General features: G+C 39.3%; 1 protein-coding gene across 1 annotated transcript; it reads left to right on the forward strand.

The window, feature by feature from the left end:
- The first annotated feature begins 1672 nt into the window (after positions 1-1672).
- On the forward strand, positions 1673-24169 carry LOC131347908 (neuropilin and tolloid-like protein 2). The gene is made up of 9 exons (XM_058382381.1): positions 1673-2099; positions 7637-7693; positions 8040-8180; positions 10376-10624; positions 11396-11443; positions 11761-11888; positions 13660-13888; positions 20670-20783; positions 21410-24169. The coding sequence occupies exons 1-9, from the start codon at positions 2090-2092 to the stop codon at positions 22132-22134; spliced, it is 1701 nt and encodes a 566-aa protein (XP_058238364.1). The 5' UTR covers positions 1673-2089; the 3' UTR covers positions 22135-24169.
- Positions 24170-25432: the final 1263 nt, after the last annotated feature.

Here is a 25432-nt window from a genome sequence, read left to right on the forward strand (position 1 = left end):
TTGTTAGCATGGATTCTAATAAAACCCAACCCTCAGTCTTAGCATCTCTTTTCATGAATTCTGCCATCCGTGTTTGAGCAGGAAACTAATCAAATGCTGCTTCAATCCAAACATGAAAGACAAGAGAATACTTATCTTGCAATATGAAAAATAAATGTTTACCATTGATTTCCGTGTAGACAGTTCGTCTCAAATATCTTCCTCTGCTTCTGTCACAATTATAATGTTTCAATCAGGAATTTTAGCTTGTGACCAAATTTTTAAGAAAACAGGATCGTCTTCCCAGGAGGCGTGACCCTAAAAATATAGCTGCTGTCTGTGGGCGTGGTTTACGGTCTAGGCAAACACAGCTGCTTGTTATCCGAATTGATAAATTAGAGCATCAGGGCGGTGGAGTGACTGACTCTGAACCTGAAACGTGTTTTCCTATTGTCAAATTAATTTCTGGTTAGTCGGCTGTTGATAAAAAAAAGGCTGAGAATTGGGGAGATTTGTGATTTAGGAGGAGCAGAATGTGGCTGAATATATATATATATATATATAAAAGGGGTCTCCAGGAAGAGAGCTGTGAGTTTTAATGATAAATATGGCTACTGTTGTAACAGCAAATTAGTGGAGACATTTCCGGAGCCATCTGATGGTTCGTGTTTAAAGCTGTTCCTCCCTCCAGCGGCTGCGCTGCTCTTTATTTATGAAAAGCCAAATGGGTCATAAACATGATGAAAGTATTCAACAAAGTAAAAAAAAAATCTCTAAATGTGCCTCCTGACCTGTTCCTCACATCATTTGGCCCTTTTTTTTTTCTTAAAAGATGTGCATAAAAATCTACATCAACATCTCAATAAGTATAATATGGGTAGTATCACCCATATCATCTAACCAGACACCACACCTAATTTTGCGCTCTTGGCTGCTTGTCTCAAGTGGTTTCGGCATTGAGGGGATTTGAACTCACAATAAGCTGATAAAAGGGTGACCCTAACTCTTACCCTAAACCTTGAGGAGATTTGAACTCACAATCGGCTAATGAAAAGATGACCCTAACCCTTGAGGGGACTTGAACTCACAATCAGCTGATGAAAGGATGCCTTTAGAATTTAGCTATACGAAATTACTCCAGATGTGTGTGGTGTTCTGTAATGAACTGTTGTCTCATACAGGGTCTTCACCTTCCCTGTGGTCAGTGATCTCAGTACTACAGACTCATTACAACCCTGACCAGGATAACATAATACATTTAATAAGCATACAAATGATATTTAATGAATATTAATTTTATGATAACTAATGTGTGATAATGTTGGCATTTAAAAAGTAACACAATTAATTAAATCTTTTTTTTACTTCCTGTAGAACTCCTGTATCTCACCTACCAGAGCATCAACCTGATACTTTACACCTGCGCCCTGCTTTTTCAGCATGAAAGCATGTCACAGTTCAGCTTTCACTTGTCATGCTGTCAATTTTTCACTTGCTTTTGTTGCTGAAATTGTGGCTCAGTCTTGCGCACATACATAGGAAATCAATGATAATCTGTCCCTTTGTTGCGTGTTACTGTCAACGTTGTGCGCAGGCATCCACCGGATTTATGGATTCTTTGGCTTTCCATAACGCCCAGCGTCTTCGCGTCCATTTCCATAGGCGGAGACTCCCTCTCAGTGTGTGTGTGTGTGTGTGTGTGTGTGTGTGTGTGAGAGAGAGCTGTCTCGGGTCTGTGGTATAAGGGAGCATTAAAGGGCTGCATGCCTACAAGCAGCTGCTCATTTAAGCCAAACAGCGCTTTCAGCTCCGGAGCTAGGGGCAAGACCTTGTGTTTGGAAATTTCAGAAGAACATTTCTAAATGGGATTAACAGCGTTGTCATTCACAGCCAATGTCTCCTTTCTGCATCTGGAATATCATCCGAGGTGCCTTTTGCCATTTGTGGAAGAGATGGGATTAACCAGATCGCAGAAAAGTTGGGATTTTTGAGAACTGAAATGCATTGGATTGCATTACAAAGGATGGAAAGATAAATAAAAAAAGCTTTTTAGAAAAAGCAACAAAGGAAACAAACGGGTAAAAAAATCAGCAAATAACAGGGAGAGGAGATGCACAGAGGTGAGTTTCCTGATGTGTATCACATGTGCAGTAGCCCTAACGCGTCCTCAGAGTTGGTGCTGCAAAATAACCGCATCACAATACAAGACTGTTCGTCAATATTATTTAGACTTTATTTATTCACCAAACCTGTCTCAGTATATCCAATAGCAGCCAATGTCCCTGTCTAACAAGTTGCTAATCATTATAAATCAAGAGTCGCCACCTACAGGTGTATAATATTGATAAAAAAAGACAATGCATTTGCACAGAAATGTATTATCTGTAGTTTATCTGTGCTGAAGTGGAGATTTTTCATTTTCCTTTTTTTCACATGTCTTGCGTAAAAAGGTACATTGAAAGGTACTACTGCACTAAACTAGTCATGCCCCGATAATCATGGGGTTTTAAGGACATGAAATATCCAAATTATTTATCTTGATTTATTTCGATATAGATTGCAGTTAGGGTAAAAGATGATGCATTTCATGTCGACGCGCTTTGATTCGTTTTAATATTATTTCCGAATCGGACTAATTTCTGGTACCATATCATGTATTTTCTATATATTATTTTGCATAGTTTATTAAAATCAGTTTGAAGATTCCTCACAGCAATGCATTGCACAGCACGATTGGTTATGTCTCTCGGAATCATTTGTGCGCGCGCGAGAGCGCACGGATTGCTAAGCGCCTGTCTGTGTCGTACTGCACAGAATGTAGCGCGCTGTTGTGGTGTTTCAGATGGTATTTATTGAGCGATCGTATTTTAGATGTTTTTTATGGTGGTATCCGGTTGATTCCGAATGTATTGTGTGCGTGGTTTGGTCGTGTGATTTGTGCAGCGCTTCGGGTAACTTCGCCGCGCGCCGCATCACCGGGAGCGCGTGCTGAAGTGACAGCTCCCCGCTGCCTCGTGCGCGCACTTTGCCGTTAACCCTCCCGGGATTGTATGCCAGGTTTCATTTCACCGCCTCATCTCCCGTTTGCTCTATTGTTTTGTTTTTTGTGTCATTGTTCTTATCCGGAGGAATGAACACACAGGGTGATTAGAGAAATAAGACTTAACAGATTTGCTTTGAGCTTAAAGGAGATTTTCACACTGAAACACATCCAGTATGCTTATAAACAAATATTTCTGTTGTGTTTATTGATACCAGTGCTACATTTTTGTTAAGTAATGTATTTCCGTTATCACTGTGAGAAGTTAGCAGTTGTTGTCGTGCTGACGTCACAGAGAAGAAATGAACGCGGTCTCTGACATGAGGCAGAGGGAGTTTTACTGTTAACGTCTAAAAAACAAAACAACACGAGCTTCATGTCCCTGGCAGCCTTGAACATCGTATTAATGAGAAATGCAGCACAGAATGATAGAGCAAACTCTAGGGGTCAAAGTCCCACAATGCAATGCAGCTATAGCTATAGATATATCCAGTGCTGTTGGGCCGAGTTACGGCTCGGTGATCTAGAAAAATGGGGTTGTCGGTGGTATTAGCATGAAAGGAAAAGCTTTAGAAGCTGATATATTTGAGAAGGGTGTGTAGATGAGGGGGGTGAGGGAGCTGGACAGGATTAAAGCGCTGCTGCATCAGATGAACAGCATTGTGGGTAATGGGTTACTGTTAACTGTTCATTTTTCCTTTAAATCACCAGATTTCCTGTGCAACTCATTTAGATATAAATGAATCGTATTAAGCTTATGTTAAATGATATAAATCATCATCTTCATCATCATCATTAACCACAGTGTTGTATTTTTTAAGCGATTCATCTCATTACTAGGAGCAAGAAAACCCACAAACAAACAAAAAAACAACTATGAACATTGGTGTGGTTCAATTATGGGATTTTTTTTATTCTGCACTAAAGATTTTCTGCAAATTCAGATTTGTTTAATAAATATTTTGCCAGCCTGTGTCTAAAATCCTGGACTTAAACTAGTTTATCACCATATTCCTGCTCCATGACAGACAAATAATTTAATCAGTCAAAGAAAAAAACAATTCACATTTAGCATCAGTCACTGTATTTACTATAGCAACGTGCATTCTCGTGGAAAAGGAGTATCTTGTTTCCTTGGTGATGAGGCGGTACCCTATATATACTATACCTTTATACTTGTACACATGTATACAGTCTAACTAGGTGAATAAATGGACCAGAAGGGATGTAGAATCATGACCTTGTATAAATCAATTTTGTGGTCAGGACAAGTGACAAGTCAGATGATTGGTGCTTGTGCTTGACCTGTGATCACCTAGACAATGGGCCACACCCCCTGACCACAACAGCATTAGAGATGCTGAGAAATGGAATGCAGGAAGTCCAGGATCTTGTTTAGTTGATAAAAGAGGGTTTAAAAAGCGTTAAAATCCAATAAATGATATTATATGGGCCTTAACCTAAACTCCATCACCGTTAATGTGAGCATGAGATGATAGTTCAGCTTTAACTACAATTCTGCTCAATACTAATAGTATAAAATATCTCTTTGGAGATTTTCTTTCCATAGAAAGGTTAGTAGTAGTATTTACTACAAGAATTTGTTTAACTGCATTTCTTTTAAATTTTAGCAATCCTTAGCTGTATTTATCTCAAAGTACTATATAGAAAAAAGGCTGTTTCTTTAAGTGTGATCCATAATTATATTATCTAAAATAAAATCTCTGTTGCAGTGTTTAATGTTTAATTATTGAACCAAGTTTACATTTTGCAGATTTGCACCTTAAAGGCGACTTTGTTTATTTATTAATCATGTTCATTAAGCTAGGCTAGTTAATTTGTTTAGTGTTGTAATTATTTTAATAATAATGTTCAGATTACATTAAAATGTCCTCATTGTGTTCTAACATCAGGACTGTAATATTTATATATCACACATTCAGTCTGTTTTATTATAAACGTTTGAAACAAAGCAGGGACAGGGAACACCCAAATTTTAGTTTTGTCTCAAATGAATGTCTCTCATTTAATTAGTGTCTCCCATTTATCATTTATTTAGCGCTGAGTAGCTACATTAAGTCAATATGTATAATTGAAATGACCCGTTCAGTGGAAAACTGCCAGTGGGATCATTAGTTCAGAATTAGTTTAAGCCTCCTATTATAGCTCTTATAGCTTTGTTCAATCCGCTGATGCTTTTAATCAACTCGCACTTTAAGAGCCATCTAAAGTAAATAAGTCAGAGCCCTATAAGCTTAAAGGGTTAAAGCAGAAATAAAAGATGACTTTCCAGCAATCAGAAAGAATTTAAAGCTGAAATTCATATCAAAGATTTATTCCCCCTATTTCACACCCCTGCAGGGAAATGCTCACCTTCAGGTATATCTGTGCAATTAACTGAATCATATCGACTCGTATAAGTCCATAATAGCCTGACAAAGTCTCCCTTTAACCTTGTAGAAATTAAAGCCCCAGTCGTGTCGCTGTCCCCAATCCAAATCTGTCAGAGCCGTTACTTCAGAAGACGTCTCTGATTTCTGCACCGTCTGCCGGCTGCAAAAGGTCTGGCCTGATATTATCCTGGCTTTCCACTTGATTTGCTTGTGAGTTTGAGACGGTCAGAGCAGTGACAGATAAATCACAGATAGTTAGAGGCTTATCAGCGAAACACACGGATAGTTTGCCGAAAAGTGAATATGGGCATTAAAGCTTATCGCCACATTAGTGCTCCGTCTCGCACAGGAGAGCTGAATACGGAACGGCCTTTAGAGATATTTTATTGACCTACTTCAATTATGCTTGGGCTGATTTTAGAGCGAGGAACGTACTCAGCAGATTATCTCTTATGACTCTGAATGTTCCTTTACCATCTGCTTTTATATCCTTTACTGCCAGAGGCAGGAGCAGTGAATAAATATAAAGGAAGTGTGCAGTGAAAAATGGTGTTCTATATACAGCGGAATTCACAGAAGCAGAAGTTGACTGGAATTGGCTGATAATCATTTATAATTAGGTAAATAATATATGATCCCTGTTCTATGTGATGTGACGTGACGTGGCATGGCACGTTAAGATGAAAGCAGTCGAGCCACGTTTAAAAGGTTCCTTGTCGGCCGTTGTCATGGTGTGTGGGCTGTAATAGGGGACTTGTGATCGATGTCCTCATATGTTTTCTCTACCCACAATGCCATTGGCCTCTGACCAGAGAATGGATCAATCCTGTCAAACATAACCCTTCAGACACACTTAGAGATTATGGAGCTTCATTTTAGCGTAGTGCAGCTTGTGGGAGCTTGAGGCTGACACACACACACACACACACACACACACAAACAAAGCTATCACCTATACCTATTATGGACATTAATGCACATCCTCTGGGACTGTTCATTTTGACCACAGGGACCCTTTTTTTTACTTCTAAATATTTCACAGATTTGTGCACATTTTACATGGAAAATCACATGATGGATATCCTCATCCTTGACCACACCCACTCAGTACAGTGCTCCAGATAGACGCAAACCAGTGAGTGCTGCAGCTAGCCAACCAATGTAGACATGCCTTTGAATTCATATTTACAAATATATGAACAAGAAGTATTTATACCCTAACCTTATGTAAATGAGTCAGTTCTGATTGGCTGTGCCTTTAAGACCATATATGGGAAGAAGATTTTTTATCGTTACATATACAGTATATTTACAGTAGAAATGATGTAGTAATGTGGATGGGGTGGGAGTTCAGGTGAGGTGGTTTTCTGGTGATGGAGACCTGAATTGTGGGGCACTTTGTTTTCTATGGGCAGGAAAATAATTTTGGCATCTTTAAATAGCAGCTCTAGGACTTCGGGTCCGTCCCTTTTTCACCTGTTATGAAGCAGGTCGAGTGATATTCCTGTAAGGTAGAAAAAGAAAAGTAGAACTGTTCTGAATATCTTTCACAAAATGTATGTTTCCATGGACATGGGACAAATTCCCAAATTTCAAAACACAAAGACAATTTGTCAACAATGTTCATTAGTTTTTATGTATTTTAGATCCTTTATGAGAGGCATGGTGGTGCACTGAGTATCTTTCCTGCCTCACAGCTCCAGGTCTCCATTTCAGTCCAGACTGTCTGTCACTCATGTCTGTGTGGGGTTTACATTTACCTCATTTGGCTAATAATTTTATCCAAAAAACGATTGAGCACATGAGGGTTAGGTGTCTTTCTCAAGGACTAAGAGTGGTAACTTGGATTAATTTTGAATTCACAACCCTCAGACCAGTAGCCCAATGCATTAACCACTGAGGTACCACTGACCCCTATGAGTTCCTTATGTTATTTGGCTACTTTCCGGAAATAAAATTCCCATCCAGGGTTTTATTCCTGCCTCGTTCTCAATGCTATCAGGATTCACTGCGATCCTGACCTGAAGATGAATAAAAGATATCTGCTAATTAGCGTTATTAATAACAGCAGATATGAAAACCATGAATGAGTCATGCAGAGAGAATGGGCCAGTGAATTCACTTTGGAAACTACACTGTAGAAATGATTCCTGTTCTATTTTTTCCCCTCTGCTGTTGCTATTTTATGCATTGATGCCGTTGACCGAGTTTCTTTTTCCTCCAGCTTGGATTCTTCTCATTGTAATAGAAGAGGGCTTTGCTCTGGCGCAAAAAATCAGAGGTACAGTTCACAGCATCCTCACTGCCATGTCAGCATCTATATTAACCTAAAAATGACATTATGTAGATTGGACATTTCTGCAAAGATACTAAAGTGCTTTCTTTGATAAACCAGAGAGTGGTATTGTTTATAGTTATTAATCATGTAATCAAGTGTCCTGTTTACTCATGACAAAATGGCAGAATAATCATCCTGGTTTGATGATACTTAGGATAAATAAATAAATCTCTGTCAGGACTGGAAATCTGTCTGCTGTATGATTGTCACTCTTTCAGGCCATTAGCTAATGCCTAATGTTATCGTTTTCTCGAGTGTCTAAATCAGTCTGGGTAATCCTTCTTCACAGAGACGCCGAATGAAGATGGCCCTCCAGCCAAGAACGAGCAGTGTGGCATCTGGACTAAAACCATCAGTGGAGGCCAGTTCATGTCTCCCAACTACCCCAACACTTACCCACCTAACAAGGAGTGTGTCTATGTCCTCGAGGGTAGGTTAAAAACAACAACACACCTTTACGGATCACTACATTAGCCAATGGCCTAGCCTTTCTCCACTGTCACAGACAGGAGTTATTAATTAACACAGAGTGATTAATGCTGACCTCAAATAAACAGCGACGACATCATTTATAAAAGCCTCTCGAAGGAAACTTTTCTCAGACATCCTGACCAATCCGGGCCAACATCGCATTTGTGGGCCATATGGTCCTTTTTTTTTTTTTTTGTTTTTTTACACTTTCAACCAAAAAGCTGTTCTCTTCTAAATCTGTCTCGTGCTGTGTGACAAAATCTCCACTTACAGATCAGACTGTTGGTGTAAGAGCGCCCCCTGTTGAACTGTTGCTAAATAATTCAGCCATGAAGAAATTCATCCATCCATTGTCTATACCTGCTTTATTCATAATTAGGGTTACGGGGGTCTGCTGGAGTCTATCCCAGCGCACATTGGGCGAAAGGCAGGGGTACACCCTGGACAGGTCACCAGTCCATCACAGGGCCACATATAGACAGACAACCACACACACTCACACCTATCAACCTAATGTACATGTTTTTGGACTGTGGGAGGTAACCAGAGTACCTGGAGTAAACCCACGCAGGCACGGGGAGAACATGCAAACTCCACACAGAAAGGCCCCTCCATGAAGAAATTAAATCTTCATAATATTTAATGTACACTATTTCCGGGCTGAGTGACATGTCCTTTTGGTGCTTGAATGGAATTGTATTTTATACAAGGAGAAACTGTAGAGATTGTTTTTGCACCAAAAAACAAAACAAAGATCCCCTGCAAAAATATTTTCAAAATAAAAGTGGCATATAGATCATAAATGTGATATACAGTATACAGGTATGATGATACAGGGAACGAGAAACAGTCGACCAAACTGAGGAGGGGTTTCTCTTTTTTTGTTTTTGTTTGCTTTCCTGGACTGTAGAATGTATTAATACATATGAATTCATCAGGACGATAAAATGATAAAATCTCATGAAAAACTTGTAAAAGTAAATACATTAGTCAATTAATTTATTTATAAATAAATAAATTAATTAATGTTATGTATTATATTTTATAAATAAATAAATAATTAAATGTTAATTAATATTAATTCATATAACTTAATTTTAATAAAAATTAAAGGACAATAAGATGTTTTATGTCAGAATGACTTAATTCTGCAATTATTTATGATTTTTGTCAAAGGATTATTCATTTAATAAAAGATTCAGTTTGTTTGTATTTGCTACATTCAATCGCCATGATGGTAAAGTTTTAGGTAGAGAAAATCTAAAGACTAAATGCTTTTAACCACCGTTTATCTTTAAAATATGACAGATTATTATATTGATTACTGTATTTATTAATCTGATCTCTTTGTTAGTGTAGGAATGTATAAAATATGTAAAATATCTATTGCATTTTTGTAATAACCAATGAACCAAAATAGCTTGGCTGAGAAAAAAACTCATATTTCTAAGCAGTTTCCTCACTAACACTCTATAACTGCTGACTAGGAAGGCTTATAAAGGATAAAGGAATATCAGGTTAGAACTTTTCTGTGCTGGGTAAATAAACATATAGAGTAATTTTCAGTACTGTTGGTACTCAATAGAATGTATAGAACTATGTTTAAAAGTAAAAATGTTTCAGAAGTAAAAGTTTTGATACCAGAAAAAAAGGAAAAAACTCAAACAACAAAACTGACAGCTGTGTATGTTTAAGCTCAAAATATCCGTCATTGCATCTGTCATTCATTTCTGCTCATTTTCTTGAAGGATGCCAATAATTCTGCAGATGAGTGAATAATGAGACGTATTGGATCCGACCGTGCGCTCACACTGATGTGCAATATTTTTGGAATACATTTCCATATTCCCATATAAGTGCAATACAAAAGTTAGCACACATTGCATCATCTTTTAGAAAAGTGTGCGATTCTGTGTGCATTTCTGTGTGTGTTTTTGTGTGTGTGTGTGTGTGGGAGGAAGGTTGAATCCATTGGTATTATTATATTGACCCCTTGAGTCTGTTGAAGTGTGCTTTAGAGTGATGTGAGCATGATGGCTTGCAGCAGTAAAAGGTTAAAGCGCAATACACAGTGTGGCTGTGTGCTTCCCACGCGTTCATCGAAAAAAAAAAGAAATAGAAGCTAAATCCCATTTTCCATTCTCACTTCTCCAGCTTTGCCTCGCCAGAGAATCCAGCTGGTCTTCGACAAAAACTATTACATCGAGCCCTCGTTTGAATGTCGCTTCGATCACCTGGAGATAAGAGATGGTCCCTTCGGTTTCTCGCCACTCATCGATCGTTACTGCGGCCCGAAGAGCCCCGGCGTGGTCACCTCCACCGGCCGCTTCATGTGGATCAAATTCACCAGTGATGAAGAGCTCGAGGGCCTTGGCTTCCGCATCAAATACACCTACATAGCAGGTGGACCACTGAGTCATCATCTGTAGCACTCATGTGTTTAGGCTTGTTAATTAAATATTGGGTCTGCTCTAGAAGAGTTTGCAAGCCATAAATTGTTGATGATAAAGGTCCTAAAACCTTTATTACAGCATTATTAACAAGACTTATAGGTTATGTACTAAATATTTATGCTCAACACTTTTATTTATATTTTATAAACTTAATCCATAAGTTAAATATCCTCCCCAAATTATTATTTATTTTTAATGATGACCATCATCTGTATTTTCCTGGGAGCTCTACATGTGAAGGCTGTGACATTTTAGCTTGAAATGTCTCTATAACAAATTTTTTATTAAGCAGAGTTTTCCTGTTTCAGTGTAGGGTTTACGTGCTGTACCACTTGGTTCAGCTCTTGTTAAAATGCTGTTGAATCATGTGTAAAATTGCAAATGTTTCTGTCCATGATCTGACATCTCTGCTTTAATGCAATGTAACATCTCTGGCTAAAAATGATAGAAATAAATGTATATTAAAATAGAAGCTGTCACACCAAAGAGTACTAAGTATAACAGGATATTTTGCTGTTCTGCTGTCGTTTCAGTGTGTTAGCCTTCTGCATGTTAAACAGGTCAAATATGTCAAACGTTAAACATGGTCTATTTAGATCGAGCCTCAGATTTTCCCATTTCAGCTTCAGTGCCTGCAGCTGTTTTAAACGTGACTTTCTAAGCATCCTGAAATTCTGCACTGCGATATCTAACAGACACCATGTCTGTCTTATCATTTCAGACCCGGATTTTAAATTGCATGTGGGCGGACTCTTAAATCCGATCCCGGGTAAGCCTTTCCATCTTTCACCGCCTCATTCAATTCCTCCTGAAGATCCCTCTGTGCCATGAGGCCGTCAGCCGGCTATCTTTTACCAGCACTCTCTACTCCACCATCCATCATGCTGGGTACCTTTCCATGTCTGAGATTCTGTCAGTCTTATTTTCACCCCCCAGTCCAGCCCCCAGTCCACCCCCCAGTTCCTTTTCCTCACTTCATCTTCAACCTCCATTTGCACTCAATTCTCCCTCAACGCTTCTTCTTCGATATTCTTGCTGTCTCTCTCTCTCACTTTCAGTCTTTTGTCTTTATGTTGATGGTTTCAGACTGTCAGTTCGAGATCAGCGGCTCAGACGGGTTCGTCCGCTCCAGCCAGGTGGAAGAGGAGGAAAAAGTGAAACCCGGTGAAGCTCTGGACTGCATCTGGACGATCCGAGCGCCTCCTCGTTCCAAGGTGACTTTCATCGGTGCATCTCTGTCATTCCACACCCCAAACCCTGGCCACCATGAATCCCAGCCTTGATTAGACCACGGGGGATTGCCAGGCCCCCGACTGCTTGCCTGTGATGAGGAGACTGTTGAAGGCGAGCTTAAATTAGCAGTGCAGAGCTAGCAGGTATTCGGCCGATGAGGCAGAAATAATGGAAGAGCAGACTCAGCAGGAGCAGGAATAAGAGTTGGGGTGGGACGATGTAAGATGGCAGTGGGATTGCACACATTTACACATTCAACAATCCAAACAAAAGAGAATATTCAGCATGTTTCAGACAAATTAGCAAAGAACAATACTTACAAAGGTAATCTAGGTTATACTATTATCCATGAGTGACAATAATCAAATCTTCTGGTGTTTAAAACCTTGACCTACAGATTAACTGACAGAGACATGTGTAGATAAATAGAGGCTGGCTGGCTGGCTGGCTGGATGGATGGATGACTGGATGGATGAATGATTAGATGGTTAGATGGTTGGATAGAAAAAACAAATAGTTATACATCCTCTTAGAGGGACAGCTTGACAGTTAAATAGACGGATGGATGATTAGGCAGATGGATAAATGATGGATGATTGAGGAACTTCTATATGGATGGGTGGGTGGATGGGTGGATGGATAGATGGGTGGAAGAACAGACATACAGGTAACCTCCAACGAGGGCTTGCAAATAGATATATGGATAGATGGATGAATGTATGGATAAATGATGGTTGATCTATAGATGGATGAAGGGATAGGACAGAATGACAAGACAAACATATTTAATTCCTGAGTTTGAATTGAACTTTATTTGTTAGCTTCATTTTTAAAAAGCTTATCCAAAACCAAACTTATCCAAAAAAAAAAAAAAGTTTTTACAGCCACTTTTACTGTCTTGAACTCCTGGCCACAAATGGCTGGGTATCATCCGGATTAGAACTCATGGTTTACAGAAACATTTCAGGATTTTTCTTTTGTGCCACTTAGGAACACTGCATGACTTCAAGCTGCCAAATAAAATCCAAAGAAAAAATAGTGAAATATCCCACACAATGCCCAGAGTGGTCAAATGAATATAATCACCACTGGATGAATAAATATGCATGTAAATAGCCACCTGCAGAACATGTAGAGTTAAATACAGGATGCATGAGATGATACATGAGATCTGGAGCCGTAATGAGCGATGGAAAATGGAGAGTTATTTAAAAACAACTGATACTCATGATGAAGAATCTGTCCTAGGTGACACCAAAGAGTGTGATTGGAATACAAAGAGAACAGTTTAAAGCACCCCGAGGTTCTCAAAAGACCTGGCTAAATCACATTAAACATCCTGGAGATCCAATGAGGATCTGTGTCAGAAGTTTAGATAACTGTCATGGAGAACCTACGTGACATCTTCAGGGTGATAAATGAATAAGTAGAACAAGCAAGTATTGGAAACTAAACTAATTTGCAGCTCATTACATGATTGTGCATTTCTGGGCAGCCAGGAGCATGAGAGACACACTCAGCTGGCTCAGGGTTGCTCTTGGCATGCACATTATTTGATATATGGTGTGTATGATTATTATATTGCAAGCTGAGCCTTCTGCAGTCCTAGCTCTAATAATCATGTAAATCCTGCTTATGTATTTCTTCTATTTCAGTGCAGTGTGTGTCCTGATACTTAGGTAATAAATCATAGAGTGATTCTCTGTGTCATATATGCAAGTCAGCTCATCAGAAGTTGTTTCACACCGGCAGATCTACCTGCGCTTTCTGGAATACCAGATGGAGAACTCCAATGAGTGCAAGAGGAACTTTGTGGCCATTTATGACGGCAGCAGCGCCATTGAGAACCTAAAGGCGAAGTTCTGCAGCACGGTGGCCAACGACGTGATGCTGGAGAGCGGACTTGGAGTCGTGCGCATGTGGGCCGACGAGACCAGTCGCCTCAGCCGCTTCCGCATGCTCTTCACCTCCTTCGTTGACCGTAAGTATATATTTTTAATAGCTGGGGTAGATGAGGCGTTATGAATGAATCATTACAGAATAGATGGACAGATGGGTGAGTAGTTGGATGGATAATTAGATGAATGGAAGGCTTAGCAAATAAACAAATATGGATCTAGACAGAGAGTTTCCCTGAAAGATATAAATCAAGTGGATGGGTGGATTTATGGATTGATGGTTTAATGGATTTACATATAACTAGATGGATGGACTGGTAAAAAGATCCTCCTAGAAACACAGTCTGACAAGCAAATGGATGGTTGCATCAGTAGATGAATAGATGGATAGATAGATTGAAGGATTTATGGAAGGATAACAAGATGGGTGGGTAGACAGTTATCCATTCTTAGACGGTATGAGAATCAGACAGATTAAGAATCAGATGGATGGATAGAGGAGTGTGTGGATTGATAGATTTATGGATAGATAAATGGACAGATGGTTGAATAGATAGATGATGGATAAATTTATGAATGGATAGATAAATGGATGGTTGCATGGATGGATGCATGGATGGCCAGTTAAATGGGTGATAAACGGATGTATGTACAGACATATGGATGAGTGGATGGATGGGTAGATAACAGGATGGATGGATTGACAGAAAGACAGCCAATGAGAAAGACAGTTTGACAATCAGATGGTTAGATGTATGGACGTATGATGGATAGATGAATAGATGGATGATGGTTTGAGGGACTTAATATGGGGAGCTGGTTGGATTGCTGTGTCTTTCATTTCTTTCATATTTGAAATTCAAGTGTCCTTTGATGTTTATTAGCGATGGACACATCTTGTATTCATAAGGAAATTAGATTATTTACTGCCTCCTGTAGACCTGAAGTTTTTTAGTACATACATGCTCAGAACTCAGAACTGATGCTTATGCCCTGTTATATCGATTTAAACTCTATTTTATAAATTAACAATAAAAATGGACTTCATGTGGTAATGAAAACTTCAGAATACCCCCTTTTTCTTTCGGAAAGCTTTAGCAAGTGCGAAAGTCCCTCTGACAGCAGACATATGTAACATCATCTAAAAATTACTGGCCATTAGTTCATGTCGTTTATCTGCGAGGCTTCATGCATGATTCATAGTTATGAATTCTTTATTTGACTTTCACACACAGGGCCATAACTGATTAATCAACACGGCTTCATATTCAGCCTGGCAGATCTGAAATTTAAAACCAAATTCAAGAATTTTATTTTAGTTTTTTTCCTGGCTTCTTACTGGTAAGATTAAATACTCTTCTTCTTTGGGCTTTTCCCTTCAGGGGTGGCCACAGCGAATCATCTCTCTCCACCTATCCCTATCTTCTGCATCCTCAACACTTGCACCCACTAGCTTCATATCCTCATTTATTCCATCCATATTCCTCCTCTTTGCCTCCTGCCTGGCAGCTCCATGTCCAACATTCTCCTACCAATATACTCACTCTCCCTCCTCTGGACATGTCCAAACCATCTTAACCTGGCCTCCCTAACTTTGTTCCCCAAACGTCCAACATGAGCTGTCCCTCTGATGTACTCGTTCCTAATCCTGTCCAATCGTGTCACTCCCAAAGAGAACCTCAACATCTTCAGCTCAGACTCCTGTCTCTTTCTCAGTGACACTGTCTCTAAACCATACAGCATGGCCGGTCTCACCACTGTCTTGTACACCTTCCCCTTGATTCTTGCTGATATTTTTCTATCACAGGTAAGATTAAATACTAAAACATTCAAATACTTGAATGTATCCTCCATTCAAGACCTGAACTGAGAGCTGAAGCAAAAAGATGCTGTCCACAAATAAAACCACTTCCAATGTAACACAGTCGCCTTTCCATCCGTTTATTTACGTTTGTTTACTTTAATAACAGCAGCTTGGACACTATTTCCAGCTATAACAGAATTATTCTTTTATATTAATACACTCTTTTTAATTGTTTTTATAGTATCATCTCATTCAAAGCTAAATGCTACACAAAATCGAAGGCTAATTAAAAACAGATTTTAGAAAAAACTGCTCTTTTTTAAAATGGTTAATCTTTCTGTTAGGAGACGCTCCTGATTACGTAACATTTTATGGAAGGAGTCTCCAGTGTCGGTGCCTCAAAACTCACTAACACAACACACATTTTAAAAAAAAAATATATTCATTTATTTATTTACTCAACCCCTACACCTCACACAACTCCAAGACAGAGGAAAAAAAAGAGGCTGCTGAAGGAAAGACTGTTTATAGCTGCTATAATGTAAGTGAGAACAGGAACTCTCTTGTTTACTGAAAGTTATGAAACATTAAATATAACTACAGTTGGTTAAAAGTTAGTATAACATGTTCAATAGTTTAAAATTTTTAATGATTGGAATGCTATAAGAATAAAAAACAGCATAGCCGTCATTGCATAAAAACATCAGTAGACATCAGTAACATAACTGGCATAGATGGCTTGTTTTTGGACTAGAGTATAAGTAATATCACAGCTCCTTAACAGAACCAGCTGGACTTGCCTGGAGATCTCTAATCCAGCTCTAATCTTTAAGACCCAGTACACAGTCAGATTAAGCAAGTTCTGAAACTTCATTCATATTTCATCCTTTAATGTGCTCCAGGCAGGTGGCACTGCAGCACAGAGAGACATGAAATATATAAAAGATAGATCTGCCTTAGCCTGCAGCACCGCACTCTGATTTTAGCCACATGTGAAAGGTAAAGTGACAAAGGTTTCTACCTGCATAGGACAAAATCTGAATAAATAATGTTATGGAATGTTGTAAAATGCTTATAATGGTTTAATGTAAACTAAACCAAATGATAAGCCACACTAAATATTTCTCTTTGTAAAAAAAATAAACACTATCTACTGTCCAAAGGACAAAATAGTAATCAAAATAGTCAATAAATAAGGCACCAGTTCCAGTGTATTGACAGTAGACTGTAGTGTACCACATTATGCTACGTTAAGCTGTTTATTTAAAAAATACTTTACAAAAGAGTCTTATTGTGAATTATTGTGCTTTATGGGTCAACATGAAAATGATTTACTGTCTTGTCCTTTGGGCAGTTGAGAGATCTGAAGTAGTCGTAACTCGTTGTTTTAGGACATTTAGCCGTGATTAAGCTTTTCTGTTTGAAGCATCCCGTGTTGTTTGCTTTCGGTTCACCTGCTAATCTAAATGCAGGAGTGGGAAAAAAAAAAGGATAAGTTGTTGTTGAACCTGTGTACCGTTTGAGCAGCTCAGAACTCAGCAGCAGTTACAATCCATTCTGAAAAGTGTAAAGTTAATTAAACTTAATGGCATTACACAGCAGCGATATTGAAAAAAGGCCATTACTCTCGCTCAGCCTTTTCTTTTTTCTTTTTTTTGCTGTGCAATTCAGAAAAGGGCTAACACATTTTCCAGGCTAATGGATCAGATTTAATGGAAAGGGGAACATCATTTATCAGCCTTTGATGAACGAAAAAAAGGTGGTGTTGTCAGCGTAGTCATTTGGCAGGACCTGTTTTTAATATTTGCATTTTTTTAAAATGCTGTGCATAAATTGCTGATAATTACAGCTAAGCGCCTTGCTCTGGTGCTAGTCTGTATTATTTGTATTAAATGGTTGGATAATCAGTGGAATTAACGCAGCGTTGTTTGGTCAGTGCTGTAGCTCAAATCACGCTGTGTGACCTTCATCTCAGAGGCAGTAAACAGCATCGGGGCAGCATGCTGAAACCCGGCAGCTGCGGCTGGATTTATTGCCTCCATCAATCAAACGGTGAACAAACTCCACCTCAAACTGTGTCAAATGAAGGAAAGAAAAATAACATTGCTGTTGCTTGCTCTCGGTGCTCGAAACAGATGCTTCGATATTCATAATGGCTCCTGATAGACACTGTATTCTGGATGAAGCAGCACAGGCCCTGTGGGATGTGAGGTCAGGTCTGAAATGTGTTCAGCCCCGAGAGCTGCGATTGTTCCTCTCGGTGGACGAACCAAGTCCAATCTAAAGCCGTAACAGACACATTAATCTTTATAAAGCGGAGAAGCGACTCGGGCTGTCACTGTGAATGTGCCGCTGATACAGAGAGGAGAGAGAGAGAGAGAGAGAGAGAGAGATCCTGATGCCCCATACCTGTCTCACTCCTACCTGTTCTCTCTCTTCCCCCATTTTCTTTCTCTTCTCATCTCATTGCTTTCATCTCTTGATTTATATTCTTCTCCCTTCAACTTAAAGATTTTCTTTAGAACTCCACAGCAAAGACGCATCCTTTGGCTTTTTAGAACCCTTGTTTTTCTCAGAGTGTATGTTTTATCTGAGTGAGTTATTGCGCAGTTCTTCCTTGAGAATATCTACAACCTGTCAGTCATTTAAGGTAAACTTTGTGGAAAAGTTCTTCACTGGGTTTACAGGATAATTAAAGATTCATAGCATCCAAGAAAGGATGTAAGCTTTACTCCGTTTTTTTTATGTTCTATTGATCTAAGGGAAAGACTTGCGCTGTATACAGAACCTTTAAAGGTTACCAAAGAGGAACAACCGAAGAACCATTACAGCTTCTAAATGAGCAAACAGCGGAGAATATAAATGAGATGTTGGGGGGAAAAGAGCAGGGAAAGATGGAGAAAACAAGAGAGAGAGAAACAGATAGATAGATACATGCTTAAATGATCAGCTTTGCTCTTTCTCTCCTTCTATCATTCCTTGTTCTCATTCTTTCACCTCCCTTATAATCTCTCACTCTTGCTTTCTGCTTCTCTCTATATCTCATGATCTTTTTCTTCTCTTCCACTTCCTTTATCTCTCTATCTTATCTTCTGTCACTCCTGCTGTCCTTTTCTCTCTCTTGCCATCTGTTTACATTATCTTTAGTTCTTATTGCTTTATCTCTCTCTCTGCCTTTTTTTCTGTTCTCTCTTTTGTTTGTTTTCTTGCATTCCCTTCCTTTCTCCCATTTATTTTTTATTTCTTATTTTGCTATTTTCCACCCCAAATTATTCACTCCCTTTCTGTCCCTCTCTCTGTTTATCTCTGTCTGTCTCTCTCTCTCTCTCTCCCATGGGCTTCTGCTCTCTTCTCATTTATCTCTAGATTGTGTTTGCATTCTCTTTTCCTCCCACTTTCCCATTTTGCTTTCTGCATAACTTTTGCTTCTGTATATTATATTCAAAAGGGATTCAGGCCAGATTTCTTTCCCATATTTTCTCATTTCAATCTTGCCTCTCTCACATTCTTTTAATTTTTCTCTCTGTTTTATCCCTCTTCTCTCTCTCTCTCTCTCTGTCTCTCGCTCTTTCTCTCTCTCTCTTCCTTCGGTGTTAATTTTGCTCTCTCTACCATTCTTTCTCCTCATTGTCTTTCTCACTTCATTATCTTGTCTCCTTTTCCTTTCTCTTCCTCTCTCCCTTATTCATTCCATCGTTCTCTCTGTCTGTCTGTCTGTCTCTCTCTCTCTTATCTACACAATGCATGTTGTCTTGAGTCAGTGTTCATTTAGCTGCGAGAAGTGGTTAATGAGTTTGGAAGTGAACGTGGTGGAGAAGCTGCAGCTCGCTGCATGGTACGACCTCTTCATCCCACTGTCACATGCACTTAACAGCATGTGCTGGAGTGTGTGTGTGTGTGTGTGTGTGTGTGGCTGCGGCTCGTGTTCAGCGTTCAGCAGGGATTCAATGGTGATGAGAGAGATTTGTGGTGAAGAGATGGGAGTGAGGAAGAGTGTGGAACTAAGAAAGGATGTGAAAAAGAGATGATACCTATTTAATATCCATGATGGAGAACAGGATGAGAGAGAGAGAGGATAGCGAATGAGAGAAGAGGGAAGAAAAGAGAAAGAGAAAAAGAGGAGGAGAAGGAGGAGGAAGAAGAGGAGGAGGCAGAGGTGTAGGAGTTGAGGTTCGCTGAATCAGCCAAGGGTTTTTTTTCCCTCTAGATCCGACACGTCACTTTCCATTACCCACGCATCTCTCTCTTTCTGCATCACTCTCTCGCTCTCTTTCACCCGGCTGCTTTTCTGTCTTTTCCCTTTTTGATCTTGACAAGTAAACCTACCATACAGGTCACTGTGTAGGTGTTCAATTACTGTCTGTAGCTCATCTGGTACACTGTGGAAAAGTATTGGCACCCCTATACACTGTCTATCACATGAGACTGACCATCACAGGATTATCACTATACTGACCTGAACATTTAAACAATTCATTAAATTTTCGGTCACAAGATATTGAATTACGGTGTTTGGGGATGTAGACTATTTTGTAAGACGGTTTTGATTTGTCAGATTTATAAAATAATGCCAGTGGTTTGGATAATTCTATAATGCGATCTCCTTTAAAGAAATCATGGGCATGGTTTAAAGGATAAGCTGACTGAGAACATATCGGATATCCTTACAGCTCTCCTTAAGCTCATTCATGAGATTATACATAAAAAAACATTCACTCCTTTAGTGTCTGATCTCAGTGACTAAGCGGTATCTTCTCTAATGTACTCCATTTAAAAAAAAAACAATTTTAGTGATGTTTTTGTGGCCTTGGATGGCATGTCATAATATTTTGGAATCTCACAGCTGAAATTTCAGACATGCAGTAGTTACATCAAACTGTCAGAAAGTGTCTTAACGCTGCATTTCACATGAGCCGCAAGGTCAGAATCTTTCCCCCTGGACTAAATTGTACATTTGTCCCATACAGTAACCCATGTACAGGTCATTATACACAACCTAAATATGGACAGACTGAAAGCTATGTTGCTCAAGATCTAATTTCTCCTAACTTCTCTTTCAGCTCCTTGCTCTTCAAACACCTTCTTCTGCCACAGCAACATGTGCATCAACAATTCTCTAGTGTGTAACGGCGTGCAGAACTGTGTGTACCCTTGGGACGAGAACCACTGCAAGGGTGAGTTTGTCCTCAAATTAGCTTCTGCTGGTGCAGACTGCACTGACATTTGTGGAATGAACTTTGCCTGTGGCCACTGTGTTATATAAGTAGATCAGGAGCAGAGTTTAGGTGCAGACACTTGGTAATGCAGAGCTGTTCTGAAGAAGCTGTTCACTGTATCTGAGTTGAGAGATGGTCGGAAAAGAGGGTTATTGAATTAAAAATGTAATAGCAAACAGATCAATCATTACAGCATGATCTCAATTTCAATGTGCAGTCTATCATTTATTTTATATAAATATACATCTGTTGTTTTTTCTATCTATCTATCTATCTATCTATCTATCTATCTATCTGTCTGTCTGTCTGTCTGTCTGTCTGTCTATTTCTCTGTCTCTCTTCCCATCCATATATGCATATATCTTAGCTTACAGCAAAAATGAAAAAAAAAGAAATAGAAAGTTAACAGTACCTCAATGGTACAATTCAATGTTCTTTGCTGAACCCAAAAATACAGTGATACGCATTTTCTATCATTTTGGATGCTATGGACCCTTAATTATCCAATGAACCCTTGAAGAACTAACAGTGAAATCTATCTATCTCTGTCTGTCTAAATCTTTCCATTTTCTGTGTATCTGTAGAGCGGAAGTCTAAGGGCCTGTTCCACCAGATCACCAAGACCCACGGCACGGTTATTGGCATCTCTTCTGGCGTGGTTCTTGTATTGCTCATCATCTCCATCCTGGTCCAGATGAAGCAGCCTCGTAAGAAGGTAGTGTCACGTCGTCCAGCAGTCTTCAACAAATCCGGCATCCAGGAAGTGTTTGACCCTCCACACTATGAGCTTTTCTCCCTGCGAGACAAAGAGCTCTCGTCTGACCTCGCTGAGCTGAACGAGGAGCTTGAGAGCTTTCAGAAGCTGCGTCGTTCCTCCACGACATCTCGCTGCATCCATGAGCACCACTGCGGTGGGACCGGAAGCGTCAAGCAAAACCGCAGTGCGCTTGGCTCCATGGAGCTCTCATATCACAACGACTTCTCCAAACCGCAGCCCATGAAGACCTTTAACAACAGCAGCCTGGGGAGCTACAAGAAGAGCTGCTACAGCTACAAACAGACTCATGAGTGCGCAGAGCAGGTCATCGAGGACCGTGTCATGGAGGAAATCCCATGTGAAATCTATGGAAGGGGTGGGGCCATGGGTGGGAATGTTGGCGGGATTATGGGTGGGGCTGTGGGTGGAGCTACGGGAAGTATTGGAAGTGGATGCAGCAGCATCAGTATCCGTAACCACGGCGGTGTCCGTAGCAACAACACCACTAGTGTACCAGATGCGAGTCAGCGCTCCATTTCCATGGACTTTTAAAAGACTAGAGGAAGGAAGAGGAGGAGGAGTAAAGAAGAAAGAAAGAAAAAAACAGAAAACCATCAAAGACTCTTTTATTGTCCTTTATTTCTTGTGTGTCTAGTAACAAGTCAAAGCATCCACTCCACTCCAGTCGCCTTGATTTACTTCTGCTAGCCATTCAGAATGACCTTAATGACTCAAACCCTTCAAGGCGTATCCTTCATTTCCTGTTTCATAACAATAAGCCACAGCTTCCTGTCGTGTGTCTGAACAAGCGGACAGAGTGGAACCACAGATGTACATATGATAGTGCTTTTCCACCACACAGTGCTGTATGGTGTGGCCTGATTTCAATCCAGACTCTGGGTTCTCTGGAGGTTATGGCACGGTGGAACAATATAGGATCTTCAGGGTGTGTTCAACCTTTAACTCACTCTTTAGTTTTCAACAGTTCATCATACAGAACATTCTGCACTTTCCAGGACACTCCTGAAGAAAAAAAAACATTCCAGCTCACTAGTCTAAATCCCAAAACTATCTCAATACTAATGTCTGGCATATCATCAGCCATGCCTCCTGGTTGCTGAAACAAAGCAGTCTATAGTGATTTTCACAAGCAGAGCCAGAATTCGTTTAGGTGTCAGGTTCAGAAAAGTGTTCATAAACCCCTTTGTTGTATCATAGTGTAACACTGTCGGATCAGACACCTTTCCAAGCCAAAAGGATGGTGGTGGTTACAGGAAGGATAATTTCTTCTGATGCTCTGATCGAACACAAATTGAAATTAACACTACAAAAATGTGGTATTTTGGGATTTCTCACAATACCTCAGCAGATTGTGTGGTGGAACAGCACTGACAGAGACCTAGATAGATGAAGACGTCATTTTGTATGAAATAAAGTGAATCTTGATGGCTGCCATGTTGTTTCTCCCTCAGAGCAGTGAAGTGTAAGGTGTTCTATGGACGTATTGTAAACAGATTCCAAGACTGTTTAAAGAAAAGTTGAAAAGGATCGTCTTGCAAAGATATTAGCTAGCTAGCTAAACTAGCTAACTGTTTTTACATCAGACTAAACACAAATAACTGGCATGATTAGACTCTGACAAAATTCACTGAGGTGTTGGTGAGTGAGGCACAAAAAGTCATTATTTTTGCAGAGCAAAAAAGCCACATTATAATATGGATCCAGAGGGAAAGACTTTGTATTTTGAATTTCTGTGTATTAATTATACTATATTTAAAAAAAATCTGGTAATGAAAATAACAAAAACAAATATTAAAAAAACAAATTGCTTGAATTCTATTGCATATCATTTAACAAAAAAGTTGTTTAAGAATGAACAGCACACGACTTCTGGAGTAGTGTGCACTTTGTAGTGTGCACTCTGTCACCTATCTAGGGCTTTAGTTTGTATATCTCGGAGTGACACCGGGAAGCCATTTTAACTATGTACTTTATTATAAGACAATATTTAGGGCTCATTCTGTTGTTTAGCATTAACTCATGGATTATTTGCATCATTAACTTGAAGCTGATGAGGATTGAATAGTCACATTGCTTTTATGGACACTCCCTTCAACCCTCACACACACACACACACACACATTTTACTTATTCAGAAGAGAATAATAAGAGAAGTACAGATCAGTTATAGCCTAATTATTCTTTTTTGTCACTGGCTGTATGATTAATTAAAAACTTTGTGTACACATCTCATTAGTATCTTGTACAAACACACACACAAATATATTATGTTGTTTTGCTGTACACACACACACACACACACACTGTATGACTGTCCAGTATTCAGTATCCAGGTGTCACACAGACCGAGCATGGAAATTGTAAATGAGGCCGATGCCTTTTGTACAGAAATAATCCTTTTGTTGGTGTATGAGGGACGATTCAGTGGATTATATTTTCTAACCCATGAACATTGTATATCAAATCTATACTGCGCTTCCATTTTAGTCATGGCATTAATAATTGTAAAAGATATCGGTGTAAGAAATGTCCAATTATATGTTTTAATAAAACGGCATCACATTACTGCAACTGTTTTTTTTATTCACTTTATTTCATTGATTTATTTGGCAAACATTTTTACAAAAATGTCAATACATAAGTGACATTATGGAGACATTATGTTAAGCTAGAAATCAATCAAATATGCAAATTAAAATGAAAATGTTAAGGTATTGTTACTATTCAAAAAAATGTTTTAAGTAATAATAATTGTCATGTCACATTCATGTCTATGCTGAACACACACTCACTCACTCACTCACACACACTCACTCACACACACTCACACACTCACACACACACACACTCACACACTCACACACACACACACACACACTTATAGACTACACAAAAATCACAACGATATTTTAATCAAACCACACCACCAATTGCACCAGTAGAAGAGCTGCACTGATAACTGCACCAATAACTGCCCCAATTACTGCACCAATAAGCACACATTTATCTGGATCATCTGTACCTTCAACTGCCCCAATAACTGCCCCAATAACTGCACCAATAATTGCACCAATAACTACATCCTCAACTGCACCAATAACTGTACCGTTAACAACCCTTAACTGCACCAATGACTACATTAACTGTACCAACTACACCAATAACTGAATGAACTGTACCAATAACTGCACCAACTGCACCAATAACTGCACCAATAACTGAATTAACTACACCAATAACTGCACCAACACCTGCAATAACTGCGCCAATAACTGCACCAACTGCTCCAATAACTGCACCAATAACTGAATTAACTACATCAATAACTGAACAAACTGCTCCAATAACTGCACCAACACCTGCAATAACTGTGCCAATAACTGCACCAACTGCTCCAATAACTGCACCAATAACTGCACCAATAACTGCACCCTTAACTGCACCCTTAACTGCACCCTTAACTGCACCAATGACTGCACCAATAACTACATTAACTGTACCAACTATACCAATTACTGTATGAAGTGTACCAATAACTGTACTAACTGCACCAATACCTGCATTAACTGCACCAATAACTAAAACAATAACTGCGGCAACTGCTCCAATAACTGCACAAACTGAACTAATACCTGCAACATTACCTGCATTAACTGCACCAATAATGGCACCAACTGCATCAATAACTGCACCAACCATTGCACCAGAACATGCATTAACTGCACCAATAACTGCATTAACTGCACCAATAACTGCATTAACTACACCACTCATTGTACCAGTAACTACAGTAACTGCACCAACCATTGCACCAGAACATGCATTAACT

Source organism: Hemibagrus wyckioides, linkage group LG27, assembly GCF_019097595.1.
Source record: "Hemibagrus wyckioides isolate EC202008001 linkage group LG27, SWU_Hwy_1.0, whole genome shotgun sequence".
Classification (NCBI taxonomy): Eukaryota; Metazoa; Chordata; class Actinopteri; order Siluriformes; family Bagridae; genus Hemibagrus; species Hemibagrus wyckioides.

What these genes read in the sequence shown, in the direction of transcription:
- LOC131347908 (XM_058382381.1), top strand. An exon ending in GAGCGCCTCCTCGTTCCAAG is followed by an intron (nt 11,889 to 13,659) that starts GTGACTTTCATC and finishes TCACACCGGCAG; the next exon opens with ATCTACCTGCGCTTTCTGGA. An exon ending in GGACGAGAACCACTGCAAGG is followed by an intron (nt 20,784 to 21,409) that starts GTGAGTTTGTCC and finishes GTGTATCTGTAG; the next exon opens with AGCGGAAGTCTAAGGGCCTG.